This window comes from Amblyomma americanum, chromosome 5 (genome assembly GCF_052857255.1).
Source record: "Amblyomma americanum isolate KBUSLIRL-KWMA chromosome 5, ASM5285725v1, whole genome shotgun sequence".
NCBI lineage: Eukaryota > Metazoa > Arthropoda > Arachnida > Ixodida > Ixodidae > Amblyomma > Amblyomma americanum.
The window spans coordinates 62,080,048-62,104,754 of NC_135501.1; the positions used below are offsets into that span (position 1 = coordinate 62,080,048).

The 24,707-nt window shown below is 44.7% G+C and overlaps 1 protein-coding gene across 2 annotated transcripts; it reads left to right on the top strand.

The window, feature by feature from the left end:
• Window positions 1–2,520: 2,520 nt before the first annotated feature.
• Window positions 2,521–11,053, top strand: LOC144132487 (uncharacterized). 2 transcript variants are annotated; one of them, XM_077664935.1, is made up of 5 exons: window positions 2,521–2,823; window positions 2,907–3,019; window positions 9,007–9,127; window positions 9,612–9,677; window positions 10,990–11,053. In XM_077664935.1, exons 1-4 carry the CDS (start codon window positions 2,631–2,633, stop codon window positions 9,641–9,643), a joined length of 459 nt encoding a protein of 152 aa, XP_077521061.1. In that variant the 5' UTR covers window positions 2,521–2,630; the 3' UTR covers window positions 9,644–9,677; window positions 10,990–11,053. The 2 variants fall into 2 exon arrangements, with proteins under 2 accessions (XP_077521061.1, XP_077521060.1); XM_077664934.1 differs by lacking the exon at window positions 10,990–11,053 and having other exon boundaries at window positions 2,524–2,823; window positions 9,612–9,835.
• Window positions 11,054–24,707: the final 13,654 nt, after the last annotated feature.

Sequence of the window (24,707 nt, forward strand, 5' to 3'; positions counted from 1 at the left end):
CTTACTAGGCTCTCTGTCGCCTCCTTGGAGCAGCCATGTCGCAAACTGTGAGCCATCACCATGAGCAAGCTTTCTGCTTGCGTTATATTTGCTCCTGGAAACAGCAAGTCATCCTAAAAAAAGAAAAAAAAACAGTAACCAACATTTGAAGTGCAATGCGAGCGTGTTCTGAGCAAACGAGCAAGGTTTCATGAAAAACGCTGTGCGTGGAAGATGCTCTTATAACTGTACATTACTGCATTACCAATCGTCTTCATGACATTACAATGCATCTCGTTGCTAGACTGTATGCGTCTTAGGGAACAAAAGATAAAATTGCACTCAGAATGACTAGAAATTAAATGACATCACTTTCAAGCATTTCAACTACTAGTTTGCAGAAAAAAAAGTGGTACACATTTGTGGCAATGACTATGTGAAGAGACCTCATGTGTGCTCGTCAAGTGTGCTGTGCGGCCATACCGCAGTCCTCTCGACATAAAAAACACCTGCATTAGGACTGCAAATTATGTCAGAAAGTATTGTAAGGCAGTTTACTGATGGAAGAGGCTCAAAAGCTTTTGAATTTTTTCTCCGTCTTAATGGGATATGATGAACGGTGCACCTGCACTTGTAAATGCAGATAACGAAGGGTGCCTATTAGTGACAGATAGAAACATGCTAAGTGATGTTTTGTTGTTTGGTAGCTTTCAGCATGCAAAAATGTACTATCGAGACGCAACTTTATGTGCAACAAGCAATCTAGTCACACAGGAGCCTCTTATGACTGCCACATCATTTAAATACTGCATATAAGAGCATGTAAGCCAGACTTCAACATCTAGAAGTGCGGCCTCAAGCAACCGGACAATATTAATTTTTCCATTTCTGTTGTCACTCGCTGGTCCTGCAGACTTTTCTTCCCGACAGTACATAGGTGCACAGTTGTCCATTTGCTGACACTTGAAGCAAGTGCAACACATGTTAAGCTCTCTTACAAAGGGATAAGAACTCTGTGGGCTCTTCATCTCTTAAACAAGGAACAGCATTTAAATTGAAAAATACTATATTCTCCTGTCAACATTGCATGGCGGCTCTTAAAAAGAAGCAGCACTTAAACTGAAAATAACCTAACTATAAGGTTCTGCTATAAGCTCCTGTCAAACAACATATAATCCATTATCCCTTTTCATACTGCAGTACAGTACGGCCTACTGATAAATGATCTGGTCTATAGTCTATGGGGGTATAACATCCCAAAATGACTCTGGCTATGAGGGACGCCATAGTGAAGGGCTCCGGAAATTTCGACCACCTGCGGTTCTTTAACGTGCACTTGCATCGCGCAGTACACGGGCCTCTAGAACTTCGCCTCCATCGAAATTCGACCGCCGCGGCAGGGATCTAACTCGCGTATTTCGGGTTAGGAGCCGAGCGTCACAACCATTGAGCCACCACGGCGGCTAAAGAATACACACGACTGCGTGGCCTCCACGCTTCGTGAAACTCTACAACCGACTGACGGCGAAAGCAGCACCAGGCGCATGCCCGGAAAAAGCAACCAAGCGTACTAACGGCGCATGCTTCTTATCATGAAGTCTTTTCTCGCCAGCTTTCGCGGCAGCGCTTCGCGAAACTCGGAGGCCACACGATCGCGTGTTCCCTTAATTCAGCAGTTCACCGCACATGCAGAAACAAATGGCAAGGGCTGTTACCAATTCACCAGTCCGCTCATCCGGTGAGGCCTCGTGACTTTCGGGTTCATGCGGTTCAGGCTCGCTTTCTTCGGACGAGACGTCGTCAACTTCGTCCGATGAGACATCTTCGGGAAAAGCGCCTTCAGAAGATTCACAAGAACGTGAGCGGCTGTGCGCAGTCTCCCCAGCACAGGCACCAGAGCAGGAATCTGTAACGCCGGCTGTGTTCTGTTCTTCATTACTTGCATAGGAGCTTTCATCACCCGATTCATCCGAGTCACTATCAGCTCGAGAAGCTGATGGCGCGCCAAGTAACTCCCGCTGCTTGAACGTACACTTTGAACGATGCGGAACCTCGGCCGACGAGTCCCATAAGTATTTACTGTACTGCCTTTTCGGAGGCATGGTGGCAGCAGGCACAGTACCAGGTTAACTGGAGATTATATGGGACAGGAAGCTATATATATCTTCCGTGTTATGGTCACCCGTGCTTTCCAAGAAACTTTCAAAGGATCGTCGGTCGCTTCTACCAGTAACAAAGGAAGGGCGCTCGCATGGGCGCTCGGATGTTGTTGTCATCGTCTGCTATTTATGACGGCGCTACTGGCATTCGCGTATGCAATTTTCGAACGCGGTGTTAAGTGCATGTGCTAGGATAAATGATTACTCTCCTCTCACTGCCTACCGGTGAATTTTTCCTGTCTTATTATTTTGAAATCGAGTAATGAAGCGTGCTTGAAGTAAAGTAATGGCAAATGCAATCTTGCCCAACAGGTTGACTGTAGCGCCACACCAACCGTAGGTGCCCTTCCCTAGCGGCAAAAGGCATGAGTGCAGCCAAATACCGCACCTGTAATTCCAACCATCCAAGCCAAGCCACCAAGCCCTGTTTGCGGTCCAGTCGGTTCAGCAGGTGCTACAGGAAGGCCTCGTGTTTCTACCCACTCCGTGACAATGAGCCACATTTTGATAAAATGGGTGGAGGAAGCTAAGTGGGATGTTTATCCTGTTAAATCCCTCGCGGACCCTGCCATCGGCATCCGACTTTTAACCGAAGAAGGCGCCATAAAACAATTGAAAGGCTCAGTTGTGAGCGTTTTTTGGAAGGAGGGCGAGCAGCCGGCGAAAGCTGAATTGCTGTACCTAGGTGAGTACTTGTATTTCTTTTGCGTGTTTAGTCAAGTTTACGCCTTTTCAGGTAGTGGAGTTCATTTGCATTGTTTCTGACAGGTAAACAAGCCTCACTAGAAAAAAAAAGGGCGAAACTTGCCGCGGAAGCGCCAGAATGCGTGGACAGGCGGAGGGAGGACAGCCAACCGTCAGCCGGGATGTCCACGTGCAATGTGCGTATCAATGATGCTGTTACGTGTGTTCTTTGCACTGTCCTTCATTTCAAAGCGATTTCAGTTCAAGGGGGGCCGTTTGAATATTTGTGCGTGCGCGGTGGCGAACGCAATATCAAGGATAACTGTGGGCATTTCACCACAGATGCTGTTATTGTAACATGCTTTTAATGCGGGGCAATTTACTGTATCAGGTTTACTAATAACTTTGTTCCTGTGTCTCTTGACGAGCAAGGGAACAAAAATTTGTTCCACGTGCATTCGCAACCTGCACGCAGAAGTTGCATATGTAAACGCTTTACTGCCTAGGCCATCGCTTATTTTCTCTGTGTGGTATTTAAATAGTGTCTTATAAATTTTTGCCGCAAAAGACGGAAAGGCGGGAAACCAAATACTTTAGAGGACATCCAGGCCTGGGCTGTTTGTACACGCCTGAGAAAAAGTAGAGACCACAAGAACGGTCACACAACTGCATGCAAGGGCTATAAAGTAACGAACTGCTCAGGACTTTGTTAAGGTCTGTTGCCAATTATTGCATTGGTGCAGATGGTAGTTCGTTGCATGTGCTTAGCAGCCCAAACCTAGCTGATGCATAGGTGCCCCTGCGCTTGCTGCTACGACGATGAGTTGCTAATCATTTGTAATAGCATGATCTACAATGCTGCATTTTGCTGCTGATGGTAGGGGTTTTTGTGTGTGGGGGTGTGCATTGATCAAATTATCATCAGACTAACTATGCTACGTCCACTGCAAAACAAAGGCCTCTCCTGCTTCGCTTAAACTGACCCTGTCGGGTTCCAGGCATAGTTAACAATGTCTCCTTAGAATCTTTCAAACATCTCCTCATAATGTCTGGGTATAGCTGTGTAAACCTGCGCAGTCATGAAATTTATGAGCATGAGCACTGAAGTGCGTGCCGAGCAGCCTCGAACTCTACTTGTGGTGATGCACGGCGATTGCTTTAAAAAACAGTAGAAAGGGAGGTGCGTTTCTCCGTTTGCCAGAAGCAGGCAAGGCAGCAGAACCCTTTTTGCCACATTGTGAAAAGTAGCCACCGCGCATTGCCACAACTAGAGTTTGTAGCTATCTGCCATAGGTTTCTGTGTTCACGACCATAAGTTCATTGCCTGTACTGCTGTCGGCACACTTAACACGAATGCTTGACAGCATGGCTTGGACTGACGCCAGTTCCATTGAGCGTTGGCCACTGTTGCTGAGATATCTCAGTATGTTTACGGCAGCTAACCACAGCTGGAGTGCAGCTCGATTTGACTGGTCGACTTGTCTTACTCCTGTGTCTGACCGGCGGGGGAAGAGCACCCACTTGACAGGCTTGTTTTGCCACTTTTTGGTCGTGGCTGCAGTCTCATGTGCACCCGGAAAATGTTGCGGTTTGCTTATCTCAGCAAAGCAACATGGTGTGCGATGTCTTGCATGCCTTTCGAGTTTGGCCTCAAAGTGTGCATCGAAGGGTTCTTTGCAGGGCGGCTTCCTGCATAGTCCATGCTGCTCTGGAGATCTAGTGTCGGGGCATAAGAACTGCACGTACATGTCTTGAGCTAGACTCGTTGATGCGATTCAAACTAAGCTTTTAATAAAGTGGAGTTTTAGGCCAGTTGGTGATTCATGATATCCAGGTTGCCTTAGCATGAGACAAACGAGGACAAGAGAGGGACACAGGACGAGCGCTCATCCTGTGTCCCTTTCAACACAGACTGCTGTACAGGGCAACACTCATCAATGACGTCTCGTCTGGAGTCTCCAAATCTGCAGTGTCGTTTCCGCGATGTTCTAGGTTATCCGCAGTTTCCTTTTCGCACTCAGCACGGTTCCTTAATATTTGGGTACCATTCTTTCCATTCAGCATGTAGAAAGTGCAAAATATGATGGACCTCAACCCTAGCATTACCACTTGTATAAGTATCATATTATTGAACAAAAGCCTGCAATGGACTAAAAGCTCCACTACGGTACCTGTTTCTTCCTCCCTCCTTTATCCCTTCCCTTATGGCAGGGTTCAGGTGTCCTGTTCAGGTGTCTGCTGATATGTGAGACAGACACTGGGCCATTTCCTTTCCCCAAGAAATCAATTTTCAATTTTCTGTAAAGGGTGTGATTCCCCTAGCCTAGCAAACATTGTGCAAAGCCTGCCATTTTCTAGCCTGCAAGACAGCAGGAAAATAAATAATTTCAGGGCATATGGCAATAAAATTTGTAGGGTTTTCAAGGGACTGCAATAAATTAATTGAGATTACATAAAGCAGACGAGAGATAGGCATTTCATCACTCGTCACCCCAATGCAAGAATTTTTAAGCTAGCATCAATAACACCGAAGATATAGACGATTTAAAATTACGCTCCTCCTCTCCCCCCTCAACTCGTACACGCGGGGCACCAGACAAAAATAAAGAAAACAGCTCTGGGACTGGGCCCCGCCCATGAATACGTCATCCGCTGACGTTCCTTTTGCAACTTCCGGTTGTCGCTCCTAGCACCCCAGCAGCAGCGTCGGCGGCGGGATTGCGGCGCGCGTCGGGTTTCTTTGCTTGTCGTCTGTTGTAGTTAGCAGTAATAGACCGGAACCTCAAGGTGCGACTGCTCGCTCTTACGGCCGCGATGGGCATCGAGCCCTATGCGTTCACGCCATACCGACTGAACGCCAGTGACGACAGTAGCGACTCGACGAGCCACTGCGAGTGGCTCCGGAACTCCATACAGAAGGAGGCGGCAGAGGAAAATTGAAACCATATGCGCGAAGGCAATGCCCTGGCTCGCGCTTGCCCGAGAGAGTCGTGCGGTGGCACGAGCAGACGATTTTCACGGCTACCGGAAGTGTGCCTGTGACTTCGTGGCTGCCGTGGCTCCAGCGAATGAGAGCGTGTGGTGGCCTGGCGACGTCATGGGTACAGTGACGTCTTTTTTCACGATATAAGTTTAAAAATCGGTCACTACGAGGACACCAATCAGCCCGCAAATTTTAAAAAACACGGTTTTTAAAAATTCATAATAAATTGCCGGTTCAGTTTCGAAGACTCGTACTTGGTGTGAATGCTTCTTAGCATCATTTCTAAGCATTGAAAACATTTACAAGTGACTTATTATTCATTGCATAGTCCCATAGTCTCTTTAACGCAGTAAAACTGAGTAGAGGTCATGATTTTGCTTTGCTGGGCCGTCGACACATCTGGGGACAATATTACACTCCTGTTAAGCTTGTCTGATCTGTTTGCACTGCAACAGCCGCCGCGGTGGCTTAGTGGTTATGGCGCTCGGCTGCCGGCCTGAAAGACGCGGGTTCGATCTCGACCGCGGCGGTCAAATTTCGGTTTAGGCGAAATGCTAGAGGCCCGTGTACTGTGCGATGTCAGTGCACGTTAAAAAACCCCAGGTGGTCGAAATTTCCGGAGCCCTTCACTACGGCGTCTCTCATAGCCTGAGTTGCTTTGGGACGTTAAACCCCTATAAGCCTATTTGCACTGCAGATGTGCAATTCACGGCATAACTGTGTTCTGCAGTTTAACACGAGGTGTGTTTGGCTGCGGTGATAGCCTAGTGCTCTCGCGTAGCGGCTTGCAAATCTGATCAGTTCACCTCGCCGCGGGTTCGACTCCCAGTGGTGGATGTTATCTTGATTTCTTTTTAACTTACCTGATGTATCATCGCTATTGCTAGGAAACTGCACAAGATCCAATGATCACAAAATTCCTGGTTGATGTTAGTGAGCAAAACTGCTTTTGCACTAAAAGCTTATGGGTCGTATGTGTACTCGCAGGTGGTATCGAAAATCACAGATAGCAAGTGAAAAGGGTGATGTCATCAAGCGTCCTTATAGTACAGCAAGTCGAGCACTGCCACTTCAGACAAGCGTATACATGTCGCTCCTCTATACAAACCTACCACTGGCCGACCTCCATGTGGCGTCATTCATGACCTGACAGTCGTACCAAAATTGTGACGCGTCGCAGCGCTGACATCAGTCCAAGCCAGCCCAAGCCATGCTGCCGAGCGTTCATGTTAAGCATGCTGATGGCGGTACAACCTTCTCGTTAAGCTCAATTACAATAGTTGCCAACATCTCATTAAGGCTGCAGAATTCCTTTTTGTTTCCAGGGATGTCACATCTAGCTCTCTCCTTGACATTAATCAGCAACATAGTACGGTGTCACCCGTTAACATTTTATATGCTTCATCTGCCCTCCTAACATCACTAAACCCTAGACATCCAATACCTGGAAATTCTTCTAACACTGCCAGGCTAGCCTCACTCTTAAGGTTTTTGCGTTACATGTTGCCAGGTTTAGTTTCCAATGGCAGCCTGTCTGGATCGAGCGATTGTTAGGACTCTCCACTGCATTGTTGTTTAGAGTGTCGCCTTGGTTAGTTGCTCTGCGGCTGCTGGGGATTGAGAGCTAGAGGTTGATTGACTGCAATTAGCCATGGATTAACCATAATGGCATAAAGATCGGTTGATGCCAATGAAAGAAGGTCCTCCTTTGGGGCATTTTGCCACTTCTTTCTTGAGCTGTATCTGACTGTAGTAGGTGCATAGTTTATAGCCAGAAACTCAACTGTGAGAGCTTTAAAAATTTCAAAACCGCCTTCACTGCTTTCCTCTTATATTAATGTTAGGTGCAGTGCACTACAAACCTTGCTTATGGGGGTGGAGGACAAGGGCCCAAGTGGTTGGGAGGGTGCACTCACACTCAAACCGTAGGCAGTCGCTAAGTAGGTGCCCGATCCGCTCATCAAACCCGTAGTTCTCACGTGCAGGAGAGTCTGCCATTGTGATGAGGTCCGAATAGGCATTTGTAAATGCCACTCTGAGCCACTGGTGACAAACAGCGTAGAATCGCAGTGGGAGAGGTCATACGGTATATCTAGTCTTTAGGGTTAGAAGCCGAGCACCATAACTACCGAGCCACCCTGGCAGAGTAGATGGCAGTTGTATTGTATAATGGCATAAAACCACTAGCAGGTTTTTGCTTCATCCTTAAACTCCCATTTGATGGAAAAATAAGGGCTGGGTACGCAGTACCTCCAAAGTAAACCAAATCAATTTGTTCTTTTTTAGTTTCACATTACATATGACTGAATTGCTTAATAATCAACAAGAAAACTGTCACTAAGCATGGACTCGCAAGTTATTTGCTGCCATTCTATTAACTGGTAATGGGTGCTGCCAGGGGTCACAACCTCTAAGAGTGCCAGTCAAATGGCTGAAATAGTTCTTACATTTTGGTTGGTATATTTGCCCTTTGTTTTGGTGGAGTCAAGGGGTGGTTCCATATGTGTGCACAAACATGGCTGAACTTTAGGATTCCCACTGCCAAAGCATGCCTTTGTCTACAAATTGCACAGTGTGTGCTCCTCTTTTCTTCTCAAACCAAATCAGGGGCAAACCTGAAGCGCTAATTACTTGTGGGTGTTCATATTATGAACTAATGGATGGTGCATTATGTTAATCTATTGGTGTCTTGGTTGAAGTTAGTGTTTTTCATTTAATGCATGTGGTACTTGATGAGAATATGCAACAGCAGTAAAGTGGCTTCTAAACTATAAAGGTAGTTTTTTTGCACATGGTGCTTGTTTATTTGTGACAAGTGCACACGTAAGCAGATTGTTCATATTCGCCTGTGTCCTTGATAGTGGTTTTTTTTTTGTGGATTCAGTTTTTCTACCTCAGTAATGAAATGCAATCTGAAATACTCATACTTTTCAGTGCTGGATGTTTCATTATGTTAGAAATGTGTAGCCCTTGCTAGTAGCGCATATCATGTGGACATTAGAACAGCTGAAGTGCATGCTATTCAGTTTCAAGTGGTCATGCAGTAAACTACTGCAATCATTACAAAAACCAAACCTTTTTTTTTAATACTGAAGACATCTGGCATGTATACTACAGCCAGAAGTGGTTGAAACTGCACAAGGATATGCTTCAATTTTTAAAATATTTTACATTTCAATAATTGTCATGCCACTTCTTCAGGAACACCCATGCTGTAGATCAGCTGCACAGCAGCTTAAGGAGCAGCAGGAGGAGATTTCCTGCCTGAGAAATGAAAATGAAAGCTTGAAGAGGCAGCTGGAAGCAGCCGAGAAAATAGCTGGTGAGAATTCTGGGATGGCTTCACATTCCTTGCACTTGAAATTTTAGTTTTGGCATGAAACCTGTTCTTGCAATAAATCATTAAGTGCGTGCATTTTGTACTTGGAGGCATTACGTCATACATGTCTGAATACTTAGCATAACTGTGTGCAGTCTGCTGGTTCTTGATCACCACTTCACAGATACAACTGTTCTATGCCCGAAGCATACATTTGTACTGTGTTCGTGCTCAGCGGGTGTAATGTTTCCTCTTCTACAGCACTGTTTATTCTTTGCCTTTAACTGTCAACACTTTCAGATCAAGATGGTCTCTTTATAAGCACGCACCGTTGGGCATTGTTAGTATTGCCATATCTATTGCTTAACGAAAATATTTGCCTGCCTGAGTTTTCAAACATATGTCTGTGCTGACATTGTTTACTGATTTCATTTTCCTCTTGCTTCTTTTTCTGCTTCACCATTGCCCCGACACTCCTTTCTCACAGTGCAGCACAGCAAAATGGTTTGTTCTGATTAACCTTCCATGTCTTTCCTTTTCCTTCTCCTTGCTGGTAAGCACAAGTCATAACAATCTCTTTCTTGGTGTTCATTTCAGATATGAGTGTTTTAATCAGGCTGGTTAACAATGCAATATTCATTTTTAATGTAAGACGTCTGTGTTTGTTTTTAAGCAGAGCGACATCTCGGACATATCTTGCAATTTGAGATTTTATTTATGTGCAATATACTCTAGGGCATCTCATGGACTCAAGCAAGGCCCATCATATGAACTGTGTGAAAATGTTTGCAAAAAGTTCTTCAGTTGATAGCTTGTGGATAGGCTTTGCACTTGGAGATGTTTCTTCATTTTTAAAAAATGTGTTTGTCAGCCAGTTGTATAGATGACAGATAGTGTTCAACCTAACACCCAGTTTCTGGAGAATCTTTGAGAGAGCCTTGATACAGTACACTCCACTGAAATGGCTCATCATTTTGTACATGAACTAGGTTGAATTCCAGCTTTATTCTAAGTAGCTATAAACCTTTGGTTCCACACATTGGCGAGCAATATTCACTACTAATGATAATAAACTTTCCTAGAATCTATGCGGCTGCTACAGCTTAGATGCTAGGCCCCTTGCGCTTTTTGAAGGAGGAAACGAAACCTTGTGGCAGTATTTTTATTCATGTAAATTTAAAATATAGGCCAGCGATAGGAATGCCTCTTGAATATTTGTGTATTTTGGAAAGGAAAATGTACAAACCCTGCTCTGCGAAACAGGCATTGGCTACCCTTAACATGCCCAGAAACCGGTGTTTTTGTTTTAAAGGGCCCCTGATATCATTTTGATGGGCTCATTCTAGTGGACCAGATTTGTAGAGGTGGTCTTTGTGGGCATTCGAGTCATATTTGGAAGCTCTGCATGGACCCTATCATTTGGAAATAATTTTTTAAAAATCTGCTCGCAGTAGCTTGCAACCGGTTACGGAGACACGCCTCACCGCCTCTGCCCACTGATGTCATTGGGGTGGGGGACGCACGATGAGGTGTGTCTCCTTAATCGATTGCGAGGTACTGCGAGCAGAGATTTAAAAATTATTTCAAATTATAGTGTTCATGCACAGCTTTCAAATATGAATTGAATGCTTATAAAGACCACCTCTGCAGATATGTTGCACTAGAATAAGCTCATCGAATTCATTTCAGGGCCCTTTTAACTGATTCCATACTTTTTTATAATGGTAGATGTTTATAGGTGTGTTTTGTTACAACTGGAAAATAGACTACTTACTTGCGGGTTGCTGCCTGGGCTTTGAGTGGTGTGCTCACATTCTTCCTGTTTTAATAGAATGCTAACAATTTTCTTTCCCTGTCCATTGCAGTGCCAGCCAAAATGGTGAAACGGCTGGAGAGGATGCTGGAGTCCAAAAAGGAGCCAGATCAGCCTATTGTGCCATGTGCAAAGGTTTGTGAGCTAAAATATGATCGTTGCACATACTCTTGAATATACAAGTGAGGTACTCTTCTGCGTTTGAAATTTTCTCTGGCATTCGATAGAGAAGTTATCACGGCTTCTTGAATTCATGCATGAGCCCATTAGAGGCATGTCCTAAAATGTATATCTGCATGTCTGCAGACCGTCGCCCCACCGGACAGTGAAAGGGAGAATCGCCAGAAAGAGGGCACTGCGGGTGATCGGCAGCACATGCATGTTTTTCGCTTAGCCAGCCACGTGCAATCATCCTTGTTGCTTCCTCAAGGCATGGAGACGAAATGCTAAATCAGACACGCATTGGTGCCTTAGTATACCAACTGAGCCGTCTACAACCATAAATTCCTCAAATCTTTTCCGCCAAGTGCTGAGCACGAACAGGGTATGAAACACGTATCGAAGAAATGACCAAATTAAGTTATGACTGGCTGTGCACTAATCAGTTGCAGTGTGATCAGTCCTAAAAAAATTGGCAATTGAAAAGGTTATTGTAGAGGCATGCATGTAAATAGATGCTCAGGAAACCCCAAAAAGCCCTCCATCATACCTCGGTGTACCATAGATCCAATTTGAGGACCCCTGAAGTAGATGGTCATACAGTGCAATATGCTCAGGTAACGTGAAAGAGCCCATGCTTTCCTTGCAGGCACTTCATCTAGTCGCTAGGCTATTACAGCACTACAATTCGCATTGAACCCATTAATGCAGGATCTCTTTCGAAAAATTTTTGCAGTTGCAGTACAGTTAAGTAATTTCCTCGCATTAAACAACTGCTGACATCCCAACTGCACAGAGGATAACGGGCAATCTAGCATTTCCATTGAAACAGCTGAATTCGCTTGCTTGCCTTTATCTTTGATTGCTGTGCTGTTTGCAGGTTGACATTGGGAATGGCGTACTGGTTGACCGCACCATTCTGCAAATGTTGGAGCGGCAGTGTCAAAGCAGCCCTGGGAAATTCGCCAGGGCGCTCCTTCGGAATGTGTTCACGGAGGAGGAGTTGAGGGGAAAGTCCCTCTATGGGATGAAAAATAACGTGCAAAAGGGCCTTCCTGTGAAGGAGGCCCTAGACCCTGTTCGGATGTCTGCTGTGATAGGTGAGTGTTCCATCTCTTCTCTGCTTGCTTGCTTAAAAATTAAGGGCCAAACTATAGCAAAGCATTGAAGGAAAAGTATAGGCCATGTAGTTAAGTTCGAGTTTTAAGTTATGAGAGAGACCCGGCTGCTTGCAAGACTTTAGAGCAGTCCCTTCCAACACTCCACTGCCTCGCTGCTCAGAAATTTGGTGCACTTCTTTTATGGGCTGTACTGTCATGGCTTCAGCCTAGAAGGATAATTTTTCTAGCGCCAGATTAACATAACATTCCACAGCACAACAGCACTTGCAAGTGGTGTATTGGTTGCGCCCATGGCGACAGCACTGCTTTTGTGCCATATTATGGCACTTGGCACCCCCCTTTTCTATGTCTACATAAACTTTTCCATAGGTGAAGACTACAAGGTCCACAGACTGCAAACTGCCTTGTGCTAACATTTCTCATGGTTGTTTATTATATTACTCCTACCAGAAATGTGTGCTGGCAGATATCTTAGCCCACATGGTATGCTGAAAACACCAAACCTGGCATGTGCAGTCATGTGCGAAGGTGGAGGGACCACATGAGTGGGGATGTTTGCGTGGCTGGCAGAAGTGTGTGGGCAAATAGGCTGACATATTTTATCAGTCACCCAATGCATACCTTAAAAACAGACGCTGCACCATGAGAAAGTGCTGGCACGTGCCGCATTTGCTCGCGTATAACCTGCACCGAAATTTAAAAAAACGCCTTTAATAAGTGAGGGTGCGAGTTACCTGCTAATTTTTTCTTTTGGGGGGTCAGCTTCACAGCAGTGCGCGATGGCGGCCTTCCACGTGTAGTCTGCCATTCTCATTGTCGTCAACGCTTGTCAAGTCGACGAGGGGCCAGCGAAACGTGTAGCGGAATCCACATTCATAGTCTGTTTATTCTTCCCCCGCCATTGGCCACGTTTTCTTCAGACAGTGTTGTTGAGCCTAGTGTCGGGCACTCTTTCATGTACTGCACCCCAGTTTGCACTATTTCCCTGCTTTGTTTTGGCGTCATGAGTGCGACTCGGTGGCAGTGTTTCGCAGCGAAAGAGAAGTTAAGCGGAAAATTTCTCTTGCTGCCGACGATATGTGCCAAAGTTGTGCTTTCACTGTCTACGCTAGACAGCAAGGTCACGGCGTTTAGCTTAATACTTCCCGCGCTTCCTTCATGGACCTGGCGGGGCCATGTTATCCACAACCCAAGTGTGCACTACACCGCTTGTCAAACACACTCAAAGACAAGGCACTTTTCGTTCAAAGCAATCACAAAATGGCGAATGGATGTAACTTCATGAAGACGGAGCGTCACTCTGTCGACACGGTCGGAGAAATCCAAGTGACGAAACGGCGAATGACTGTATGAGACCCGCTGTGGTGGCTCAGTGGTTAGGGAGCTCGGCTACTAATCCGGATTCCCCGGGTTCGTACCCGACCGCAGCGGCCGCATTTCAATTGAGGCGAAATGCACAGGCGCCCCTGAGTTGTGCGATGTCAGTGCACGTTTAAAGATCCCCAGGTAGTCGAAATTACTCCGGAGCCCTCCACTATGGCACCTCATTGTTCTCTTAGTCCCTTCTTTATCCCTTCTCTTAATGCACGGTTCAGGTGTCCACCGAGGTGTGAGACAGATATTGCGCCACTTCCTTCCCCAACAACCAGTTTTTAATTTTCAACGTATGAGACAAGCGATAACTGCCCCCGAGAATTTTGGCAACAAAAGCAAGTTGACAGCGATGACTATCCGACTGCCACCTCGAAGTGTCAGAGATCGCAGGGACCTCTACTGGCAAAAATGAGGTACCAAAAGTATTTCAAGCCAATCCACCTCAATCCAAGATGGCGCCTTTTGCGCCAGCAAAAAGCCAATAAGATGGCCGATTTTGGCCCGCAGGCCACTGAAATTAGTCTGAAAAATCAAACTTTCGGACTTTGAAAGTCCAAAATATCCGTCGTGAATACGTATGCGCTTCTATGGGGTAACTGACAGTGCCTCATCGAACTCCGAATTACTCGTCGGTTACTGCACTTTATTACTTGCTAAGGAGGCACAAGATAAACTGTGCGTTCATGAAATTTAGCGTTCTGTAAGCTCGGTCCTCATGACTCATTTCTGGTGCAAATAGCTGAAGCAAGCATGGGCACATTCAGTTGGGTGAGGTATGCGAGATCTGCCTTACCACTATGAAGGTTACCATAGGCCATAACAGGCTACTGTATGAATAATAGGACTCTTTAGCAGACTGTTTTGTTTGAAGCAGAGTAAAACATCTGTGCTGACATGCTTTCTTTGTGGAGTGCCATGGAAATCAGAGCTATAAAATTGAATGTTCTATGCACAACTGTAATTAATGCACAAGTAGCATGGCAGTGGTTCTTTAGGAAGGTAGTTTTATCTGCTTGTGCAGTTTAATTGCTTTTGCTGCTTTTGTGTACTTAGCATTTATCTTAGTATAACCCAGCCTGCCCAACATTGTAGTTTATTTTTTTGCAGTTACTGTTTCTCAGTGGTTGTGGATGTCGAATTTTCTTTTACTTTTCCTGAACAATTAATATTGCTGAAACTGTTCAAGACGGACAGTATTGAAGTGCACATTCTGTGTGTAACCCGATGCTTTAGTGTACTCTCTTCAGTTTCATGTACAAGGAGAAAGTAAGCATAGTATGGTAATGTTCACAGAGTTGAGGCAGCTAGTTGTGGCAATAGTTTCAGTTGATATCATGCAAGCAGTGACAGGCATATTGACTCATTCTTGACGGCACATGTAATTTCATGCATGCCCCAGTGCAGTGGCTCAGTGGTTATGCACTCGGCGGCCATATTTCAGTGCACAGAACGCCATGTGGTTCAAATCTGGAGCCTTCCACTGCGGCGCCCCTTATAGCCTTGTGTTGTTCTGGGATGGTAAACCCTATATACCATACCAGTATGATGAGGTGATCAAGGGCAGTGCTCACAAATATTGACTTTGTGTTTCAGTTGATATGTAGCACACTGTAATTGTGATTTGTTTTATATCTTTGCAGGGTACACGTGTGACCATTTTCCTGGAGTCAATGTGGCGTATTTAAAAAACAGCCTGGCAGCACTCCTTGCACGGGAACTAAAATAAACTGAAATGAGTTCAACTATTATTTCCTGCCTTCTGTTAAAAAATGAATATCCAACTATATTTGTTGTTGGTCAGTAACAACGCGCAGAATATGCTCATAATCTACAGCTGACAGAACTACTTGTCTCTAAGCTAAGCAGATATCTGAAATATCACTTCTTGAAAGATTTGCGAGTTGAATGAGTGTGATGCAGTAAAATGGTTGCTTCATCCAAAATAGTTCAAACCAGCTGTGCACGAAAAAATTACTAATGCATGCCCACTTTATCCAAGGTACACACTGGCTTCATCACCTAGAAAGTGCACTAGCCTGTCTGGAGGTGAATTGTGATATGACGCAGCTAAATTAACATGACGTACATACTACAGCTTTAAGCTGTACAAAACTCATGGAAATGGGGATGAGTCAGGCAAGCTTGTGCTTATCTGACAGGTGGTAGTAAATTTAGAAGGACAAGGTGATTTCTATGGTGCATAGTAGAAGATGAGGCATTGCATTGGGGAGGTGTACCTGCCTGCCACCAGCTCTGACTTTAGGTCCTGGCTGGTAGGTAGGTAAACTCTTTTATTGCGCCCAAAAACAGGGGACCAGTCAAAGGACCGGTTGCGCTGACTTAGAGGAGGTCGGCGGGGATCCTTTGGGATGCCGCGGCCTCCACCGCGCGCTGGATAAGCCAGCGTTGGTCTGCTGGCTTGGAAGTACACAGGAGAGACTCCCACGTCTCTGGGGTGTTTGCGTTGTCTGTGTTGTAATGTGTACAAGTCCACACCATGTGTATAAGTGTGGCCGGAGTTGAGCAGTGTTTACACATGGGGGCTATCTGTTCCGGAAAGATCCTGCTGTATAAGAGGGGGTGTGGGAAGCTGCCAGTTTGTAGTTTGCGCCATTGGACGGCCTCTCGTCTTGTTAGATCGCGGTGTGCGGGAGGATATGTGCACCTTTGGAGTCGGTAGTGCTGGAGTATGTCCGTGTAAGTGGTGAGTAGAGAAGCGCGTGGGATATTAGTGTCAGCGGAAGCAGGGTGGCTGATCATACTCTCGGCTCGGCAGCTGAGATCTCGAGCGAGAGTGTGTGCCTGGGCGTTTCCGCTGAGCGACTCGTGGGCTGGAGCCCAAAGAAGTAAGCGAGATGTGGAAGAGGGTGCTGTAGAACGTAGAATGTGTAACGCCTGGCAAGAGATACGGCCAGCATCGTAATTGCGAATAGCCTGTTGAGAGTCACTGATGACGACTTTGGTATTAGGGTCAGCTAGTGCGAGCGCAATGGCAACCTCCTCAGCTGCGGTGACTGTTTCTGCATTGCGAATGCTGCAGGCTGTGTACCAGCTGCGGTGAGGGGCGAGAGCTACCGCCACCATCGCTGGCCTCGATGGATGGTAAGAGGCGTCCGTATACGTGACGTCCGGACGTCCGCTGAAGCGTTTCTCGAACTGACGAGCCCGGTCGGCCCGTCTCTCGGCGTGGTGTTCCGGGTGCATCCGTTTGGGAATGGGAGGAATGCGGAGATTTAGGCGATATTCCGATGTAAGTTCAGCGTAACTTGGGGCCGATCTCGGCGGGGAGATCCCAACTTGCTGCAGTACCGCTCGGCCAGCGTGTGTGAGTGAGCCGCTCATACTGGGCGGTGAGGGTTGCTTCGATCAGTTCGCTCACGGTATTGGAGATTCCGAGAGCCATGAGCTTATGGGTAGCTGTGGACATGGGAAGACCTAGTCCTGGCTGCCGATAGCTAGAAAGGCACGAGGTAGTAGTGATCGCTGTACAGTATGCACTGTACTGCGGCCTGGAAGTTTTCTGGACCAGGAATCATTCGCCCAGCTTATTCATTGTGGCACTACTTTCACCCCTCAAGCTCATCACCATTTTGTACTCTTCAATGATCCGGAACAATCGCTCATGGCCCCAGATAGTGTTACAAAGACGACGAGGCTGGCAGTGGCATGGTGCTCGTGCCTAACTGCCATTAAATCATATCTCTGCCGTTGCTCATCGCGCCTCATTCTTTGGCTGGCCGCCACGTGCCAAGTTAGCTGCTGGCTAACTTATGATCGTACACATTTTTTGTTGTTTATTGGTCGAAATTCAACAGATAATCAACTTTTAGCTTTTCAACATCACTTCAACAGAAAATCAACAGCAGTTAGTGTTGAATTAATTCAACACATGCACAACAGAAACTCATGTGCCAATTTTCAACATGGGCTCAACATGCTGTCAACACTGAATCACCCAAAACTCGCCACCTTTTCAACACAATTTCAACAGTGTGTGTTGACATGGGTTGCTGGAATTTCAACACAAAGTCAACATTGATTTTTGTAAGGGCACGTCCTCGCGGACAAAGGTCGCTATGGAGCTGGGAGCCATGGGAGGTGCTCCGTGCAGCTGCGGGAATTCGTCGCGCACAATCTAACAAATCAGATCTCATAAACGTGAGGCGTCGGTTCCGTGGAATGGTAACTAGCCGGAAACGGAGGCGGCGGACTCAGGTCGATCATACGCGGACGCTCTTTGCTGAAGATCCCTTTCGATTCGTGGACGACTCAGTGAGAAACTCGGCAACAGTCTTCGGAGGGCTGCGGACAAGGCCAGCAAAAAGCTGATCTTTGACGCCCGGCATGAGATAGCGCAGCTTCTTGTCCTCGGACATTGCAGGGTTCGCGCGGGTGAAGAGACGCGTCTTGACCTCTACATACGCTGCAACGTTCTCATTTGGGAGCTGAACGCGAGATTGCACTGTGCGTTCTGCCCGTTCGTGACGACCCGAGCTGCCGTAAGTTTCTAGGAGACGACGCAGGAACTCCCTCCACGAAGACAACTGGTCTTCGTGGTTTTCGAACCATGTCCGAGCGCAGTCGTCTAGGCTGAAGTAGACGTTCCTGAGCTGGGCGGCATCATCCCACTGGTTGACCACGTCAACTCGCTCGTAGTGCTGCAACCAGCATTGAACGTCTTCAAAGATGTCGCTGTGGAAGGAGTTCGGGATGCGAGGGTTCTGGAGCGTGAAGTACGGGGTGGTCGCGGCAGGCGTTGGGGTGGCGCCGAGTTGTTCCGTGGACATACCCGATGGTGCAGGCTTGAATCCGGCGGCTGGCACGATGAACGGGCGTCTTGACGGGTATAGAGCTGTAGCTCCGGCTAACCTTTGGTGTACGGGACATGAGATCGATGCCACCTCCACCAGATTTGTCACAGTGTTGGTGACAAGACAGGCAGGTAGGCAGCTAGGCAAAACGTCCTTGGCGAACTTCAACGGCGAACTTCAACGTCCTTCAATCCGAGCGCCACCAGCTTGAACGTCCTTTTGCCTGAGCGCCACCTGGAAATATGTATGTTTTCATAGACAAGGTCCAGGAGAATCATCAGTTCGCACGCAGGCTTATTTTCACATACAATAAAAAGCAATACTGGTATCAGAAAGCATAAAATATAACCGAATGGTTACTGAAAAGAGTGCCTATGAACTGAGCACAATACTCGCAACGGCGGTTACAAGGAAAATAAGCGAGGAATTTTATGAAACGTTTGAAGAACTAATAAATAACTAATAAATGAGCAAGAACTGTAGTTAAATATATCAGACCAGCAAAGCATAAGTTACTCTTTGAACGATTTCTTACCACCAATAGTCTGTATAAGTGTATGCCCGGCGAAGTATTCAGTTCTTGCGTTATTTGGTAAGCCATTTTCTTAAAACTGCAGTTCGTACGCGGTCGCAAACTTCATAATGCCGGGGGCGTAAGTTGTAAGCTGAGTTATCTATCAAGTAAATATTCTGATTGTTGTTTTGTTAATGTAATGGTGACTGTGCATATTATACACTGCTAACTTGTTTCTAAAATTTCTTCAGTCAATAACAGATTCTGCTTTATAAAGAATTGGCACCTGCTCTCAGTTAGTACTTTGTTTCCCGCTGCTAGAATGACCCTTTTCTGTGACATGTAAAGCTTGTTACTATTGGTTACTACGGTAGATACCAACACGAAGAGACAGTAATGCAGATCTGAGTGCATTAGGGATAACTACAGCTGTTCTCTAACTGCCACTTGTAAAGTGGTTCTAAGCCCCTAGTGACGCCTATTGAACCGGAAACCTCTCTGCATAGTCTTTATGTTGTGTGCACAGAAGGCCTTTTTGAAAATTATTCCTGGAATTTGCACTGAACATTTCCGAATAAGATAAGTATCTTTGCAAATCAGGCGGTAGTATTTTTCAACACTTCTATTTTTCGTCCCGATTATAGCGTATTTAGTTTTTTTTCAACATTGAAAACCAGCTCATTTGAGCTCAGCCATTTGGAAAATTGTTTTTACCTGGAGATTTGCGGCATGCTCAAGTGATAGAAGGTCCAGTCTCGTAAAAAGAAACACTTAGCAATCATCTGCATAGATAACTGCGCTACGTTTATTATTTTCTATGTCATTAGCGCACATGACGAAAGGAACTGTGTCTAAAATGAAGCCCTTCAGCATACCTGAAGTTATGAATCCCGTTTCATAGTCAAAGCAATTTACCGTAGTGCGCTCTTCTCGATGCGTAAAATAATCTTGGATCAGTTCAAGCTTATTCCTTGTACCTTATAAAACTACAGCGTTTTTAGTAATATGTTATGCCTCACGGAATCAAAAGCTTTAGTTAGATCTCAAATAATTCCTACCGTTAACACCCTTTTCTCTTTGTTATCTAAAGCTTTTTCTTTTACTTCAAGCAGTGCTGGTTCGGTGTTGGCTTGTTATTGAAACCCATATTTCTGCGGTACAATGCTTTTATTTTTTCAAGGTAATGAATGAGCCGAGTATTAATTACACCATTGTGCTAATTTAGAGAACACTGTGTGTAAAGAAATTGGGCGGAACTTCTAAAAGCTTGCAAAGCCTTGGAAACGATGCATACAGAATGCACGTTTTGCTAGGTGTATTATCCTGATCTATGATCCGTTTTTCAAGAAATGCGCAGGCCCTCTACGTATCCCACAACCATTGTAAAAGAATAACGGGAATATGGAAACGGATGTGTCAAATCCGTTGATCGAATTATTTGTTGCCTAATGCCAACTGGTATTGTATGTCGCACAGTGAGCGCAGCAATATCCACAAACTCTTGGATATCGTCTTCAATTTTGACCTGTCGCATGTACTTGAAGAGCATCGGAGGGTGCAGAGTATGTCTAAGTTGATTTTAGATTTCTTCTATTAGTGTAGACATTGTTCCTAAAGCAAACGGTGATAAAGTGTCTGGAATTTCTGATCACAGTGCTGTAGTCCTTCATGTAAATCTCTGCCTATACGAATGAGATCCGGAAAACTCCTACATTTCCTAACTTTTCTAATCTAAAACTGAAGACGTGTCAATAACACAAGTGATTTCTTTTCATTTTGATTATTTTTCCAGTTGTACTGATCCTATACGTATTCTTTGGCAGCGCTTTGAGCATATTGTGGGCAGTTGTATGCGTTCTCTGCCAAACATTAAGAAAACAGAATGTAAGAACACGTGGATTTCCATGGAGGCGCTGCTGTACCTACGAAGGCAGTTAAGAAGGCTTCAAAAATGATCTTGCCTCTACGCTTCATATCGTGAAAATGAAATTCAGGATCTGCCTTCTAAAACTAGGATGGAAATGGTCATAGAAAAAAGTGTTACAATAGGAAAACATTGCCTAATTTCACAACATCACCGGAAAAAGTTTCCAGAGCTATTTCTCCTAAATAGTTGAACAACGATACGTTCGGAGGTAACAAATAACAGAAAACTGATTTTAAATCAATATGCAATGCATTTAACGACCATTTTAAATTTGTTTACTAATGATTATGGTGCCCTACCTCCTTTTTATTGATTTTATGGGAATATAACGTAACAAAAGCACTCAGGCTATGAGGGACGCCGTAGTGAAAATCTTAGGAAGTTTCGACCATCTGGCGTTATTTAGCATGCACTGACACCTGACAGTATACGAGATTCTAGAATTTCGCCTCCATCGAAATTCCACCGCCGCGGCCGGGATAAAACCCGCGTTTTTCGGGTCAGCATCCTACGCCATAACCACTTAGCCACCACAGCGGCTCCTACGTCCTTATGATGTCTCCTTGCCATGTAGGCCAGACTTCACAATTTCCTTACAAGGTATTTTCAGCATGCTTTTAAAAGTGAATGTAAAGAACTCATCGGTGCCACAGAACATCCCAAGTTCGCTTCTTCAAAAACTTGCAGAGTGGATTTCCAAGTATTTGCGCGTTTTCATTTATTAATCATCACGCGACAGTGCCCTGCCAAAATACTGAGTGACGGCTAGAATCGAACCATTACACAAAACTGGAAAAAGAGACAGCATTACCAACTATCGGCCTAATTGACTGGCATGAATAACTTGCAGATTACTTGAACACATTATACGTAAATAAATGGCAAATTTTATTGATAACCATAAGTAGTAAAGAAGTCTCAACGCATCTGACAAAGCTCCTCACAATAAGTAACTCCGAAAATTGCATGTAGAATTAAAAAAAAACCTGTTAAAAAAGTTGATCGCTGCGTACTTAATACGAAGAAAACAATGCTTCCTTTCCTTCCTGCTTATTCACATCAGTAATTGTGGATTCTGGAGTACACCAGGGTTCCGTGCTAAGGCCTTTTGTTTCTCCTCAATATTAATTGTATTGTGCCAGATATCTGAGTTCAAATTTAACATTTTGCCGGCGACTGTGTTTCGTGCCCAGAAGTTAACACCAAATCGAATCAATTCTTCCTGAACAGTGTACTTCATAATGTTGTCGAGAATGGGAAATGGTGATTAACGTTGAAAAAAAACCGCTTCTCTGAGAATAACATATGAAAAAAACCCTTTTCACTCTCACTACAGTACTAATAACACTTTCCTGCCTGAAGTTTGTAGCGTTAAGTATTTAAGGTTGTGGATCTCGAAGGACCCTAATCGCAGTACTCATCATAATTTCGCAACTGCAAGCGCTGTTTTTTTTTCTCAGGCGACCACCCAACTTTTGTTCCCATTTTTTTTCACCTCTTAGCTTACAAATTCATTTAGTTTACCACTTTACGTCACGGTGAAATCACATAGAACTCTTTTGCAAAAACTAACCTAGCCAAGCTAGATAAGTACGAAGAAGAGCAGAGTTTTTTACTTATAACACATTCACAAGAACATCCGTTGCAGACCTTATAGAAAGGGCTAATCTTTTTTTTCTGGTAAAAAGAAGTTGTTCTTCGCCTTCGAAGTTATTATATCAGCTAATTAAGGGGCATTACAAGATTGACATCAGAGAAATCATATCTCTGTCACCCGGTCACGCTACTCGTCAAATTTATATTCCCAATATAACTCCCTTTTAATCGCGTAAAAATTCCTTGAAGTATTCTTTATTCCCGCATAAAATAGTTGACTGGAATCGGTTAAAAAATATCGTTGTCTCGGCGCCAACGTACCTTTATTATTTATCCCGTTTACAGTGACATTATTTTGTGTGTATTGTGTTCGCAGTGACAATGTTTTATATGTTTAGTGTAACCTCATGTGTGACATTTGTTTTTTTTTTTGTTAAGCCCAGGCTGTATGCCTTGTTTTTATAATATTAAGTTTATTGAAATATTCATTCTCTGCAAATGTCATTGCACGAGAATGCCTTACACTAACACCACCCTGCTAAAATCACAGCATGGTGACTGAAGTATTTGTAGAATGAAAAAAACAAAAATTCGCACTGTAATTCTCTCGGATAAAAAAGAATAAAGCCGAAAACTTTTCCGCATTGACAGGGTCAGCAGAATGCCGTCAAATGCAAGAAAAACAATTATGACTGAAGCTTGAAAACTGCCACAACAAACTGCTCTCTGAAACACCTGGCTGTCGAAATCAAATGCTGCTTGCCGCTCAGGCACTCAAGCAATAATAAAGTCCACGTTCTTGTAATGTCGTTAACTTAAGAAACCAGAAGGAGGTTGCCTTAAAGCTTAATTTAAGCACTTGTGAAAGACACCCAGGCTATTTAACTGTGCAGGCGTTGAACATTACGCTTTCTATATCAGAAAAAAAACAATTTCTGCTTTACAGTATGAAACAGTTTCTCTTCTGCACTAACTAAATGGATAGTGTGTCTGCACAGACCTCCTAATATATGGTGCTTGAAATGACGCTATGCAACAATGCCGCATTGGTTTTTTTCTATATTGATTCCCTTGCACTGTTGTATGAATAATTTATTCGTGACGTAGTGCATTTCCTACAGCTATACAACAGCATCGTGGCGGGCTCACCTTTATTAGGGACTGTTTTCAACGCTCCCTTTGACTGGAACCATGCGGTGCCTTCAAATTCTTCTTATGATTGGCCTCACTATCGAAATTCACGGTACGACGCTGCAAGACTTTCGAGAGGTAAGAAAGCGAGTGATACGCTTGCAGACATTGCAGTCGAAGGCAAATATTTGATGCACTGCCCTGTGTAACTCTTGCCACGCATGCGCTATGAACGCGGTAGGTTGCACGGCAACAGCATGCCGGGCGCTTCACTGCTTCAGCAGCTTTACTTTCTTACAGCAGTGCTTCATTGCATCTAAGCTGCCATAGGAGTGAATAGCGTTCCTCGCTCTTGCATCTCCAGGACAACCTACGCACCTTTTATGCAAACAAACGAAGATGTAGACTGATTCTACTCCCTAGGCTTATGTAATTCACTGGGCCCAAGGTCTTTTGTATCATAATTCCATTCAAAATTCCTCTGTTTCTACTTCCGTTGATTTCAATGCTGAAATAGCAACCTTCTTGGGAGACAGGACAAGTGATGTACTTCAGCAAAACGTATTTAGAAATGAAATCCCACAAAGGCTTACAGCTGTTTACATCAGTTTTAAAAGAACCTGCCTACTAGTTCCCCTTCGGAAAAAAATCGCAGCTGACCGCTGAGTGCAGGAATTCTAAATCCATCCAACGCGTCATTCACAGTTTTCTCCATGTGTTACGTTGCATCAAACATCTGAAAAAAGGTTCAAACAAGTCAAATTATCGAAGTTGTGGATCCAACAAAAGCACTTGCCATAAATACCTGTAAATGTTTTGATTCTCCTCGAATGTACCCATTGATACGTCACATTGATTAAGATTCAATATCAATGCGTGAGCTCACAGTAATTGCGGGGTTCGAATTTATTATCCTAGAAGCTATGTTCTATACTCCAATATTTTCCTTTTCTTAGCAGTATATCTTACTCGTAAACAATGACTCTTCTTCTGGATGGGCTTTTAAAGCATGCAGAGCTCTTTGCGCGTTTTTTTGTACATTTATGGGGCTTTGTGGGCAGCTCAGGCTGAAACTATCTGTTAATTACTGCCCATTTCGATGGCTTCATTTTCAGAATTGTGTTCAGGCACGGGCTG

Bases quoted from the DNA above. Each gene is read 5' to 3' on its own strand.
- LOC144132487 (XM_077664935.1), top strand. From the start codon at position 2,631: ATGAGCCACATTTTGATAAAATGGGTGGAGGAAGCTAAGTGGGATGTT. The intron at 2,824-2,906 runs GTGAGTACTTGT...TGTTTCTGACAG, and splicing joins AGCTGAATTGCTGTACCTAG to GTAAACAAGCCTCACTAGAA. The intron at 9,128-9,611 runs GTGAGAATTCTG...CCTTTCTCACAG, and splicing joins AGCAGCCGAGAAAATAGCTG to TGCAGCACAGCAAAATGGTT.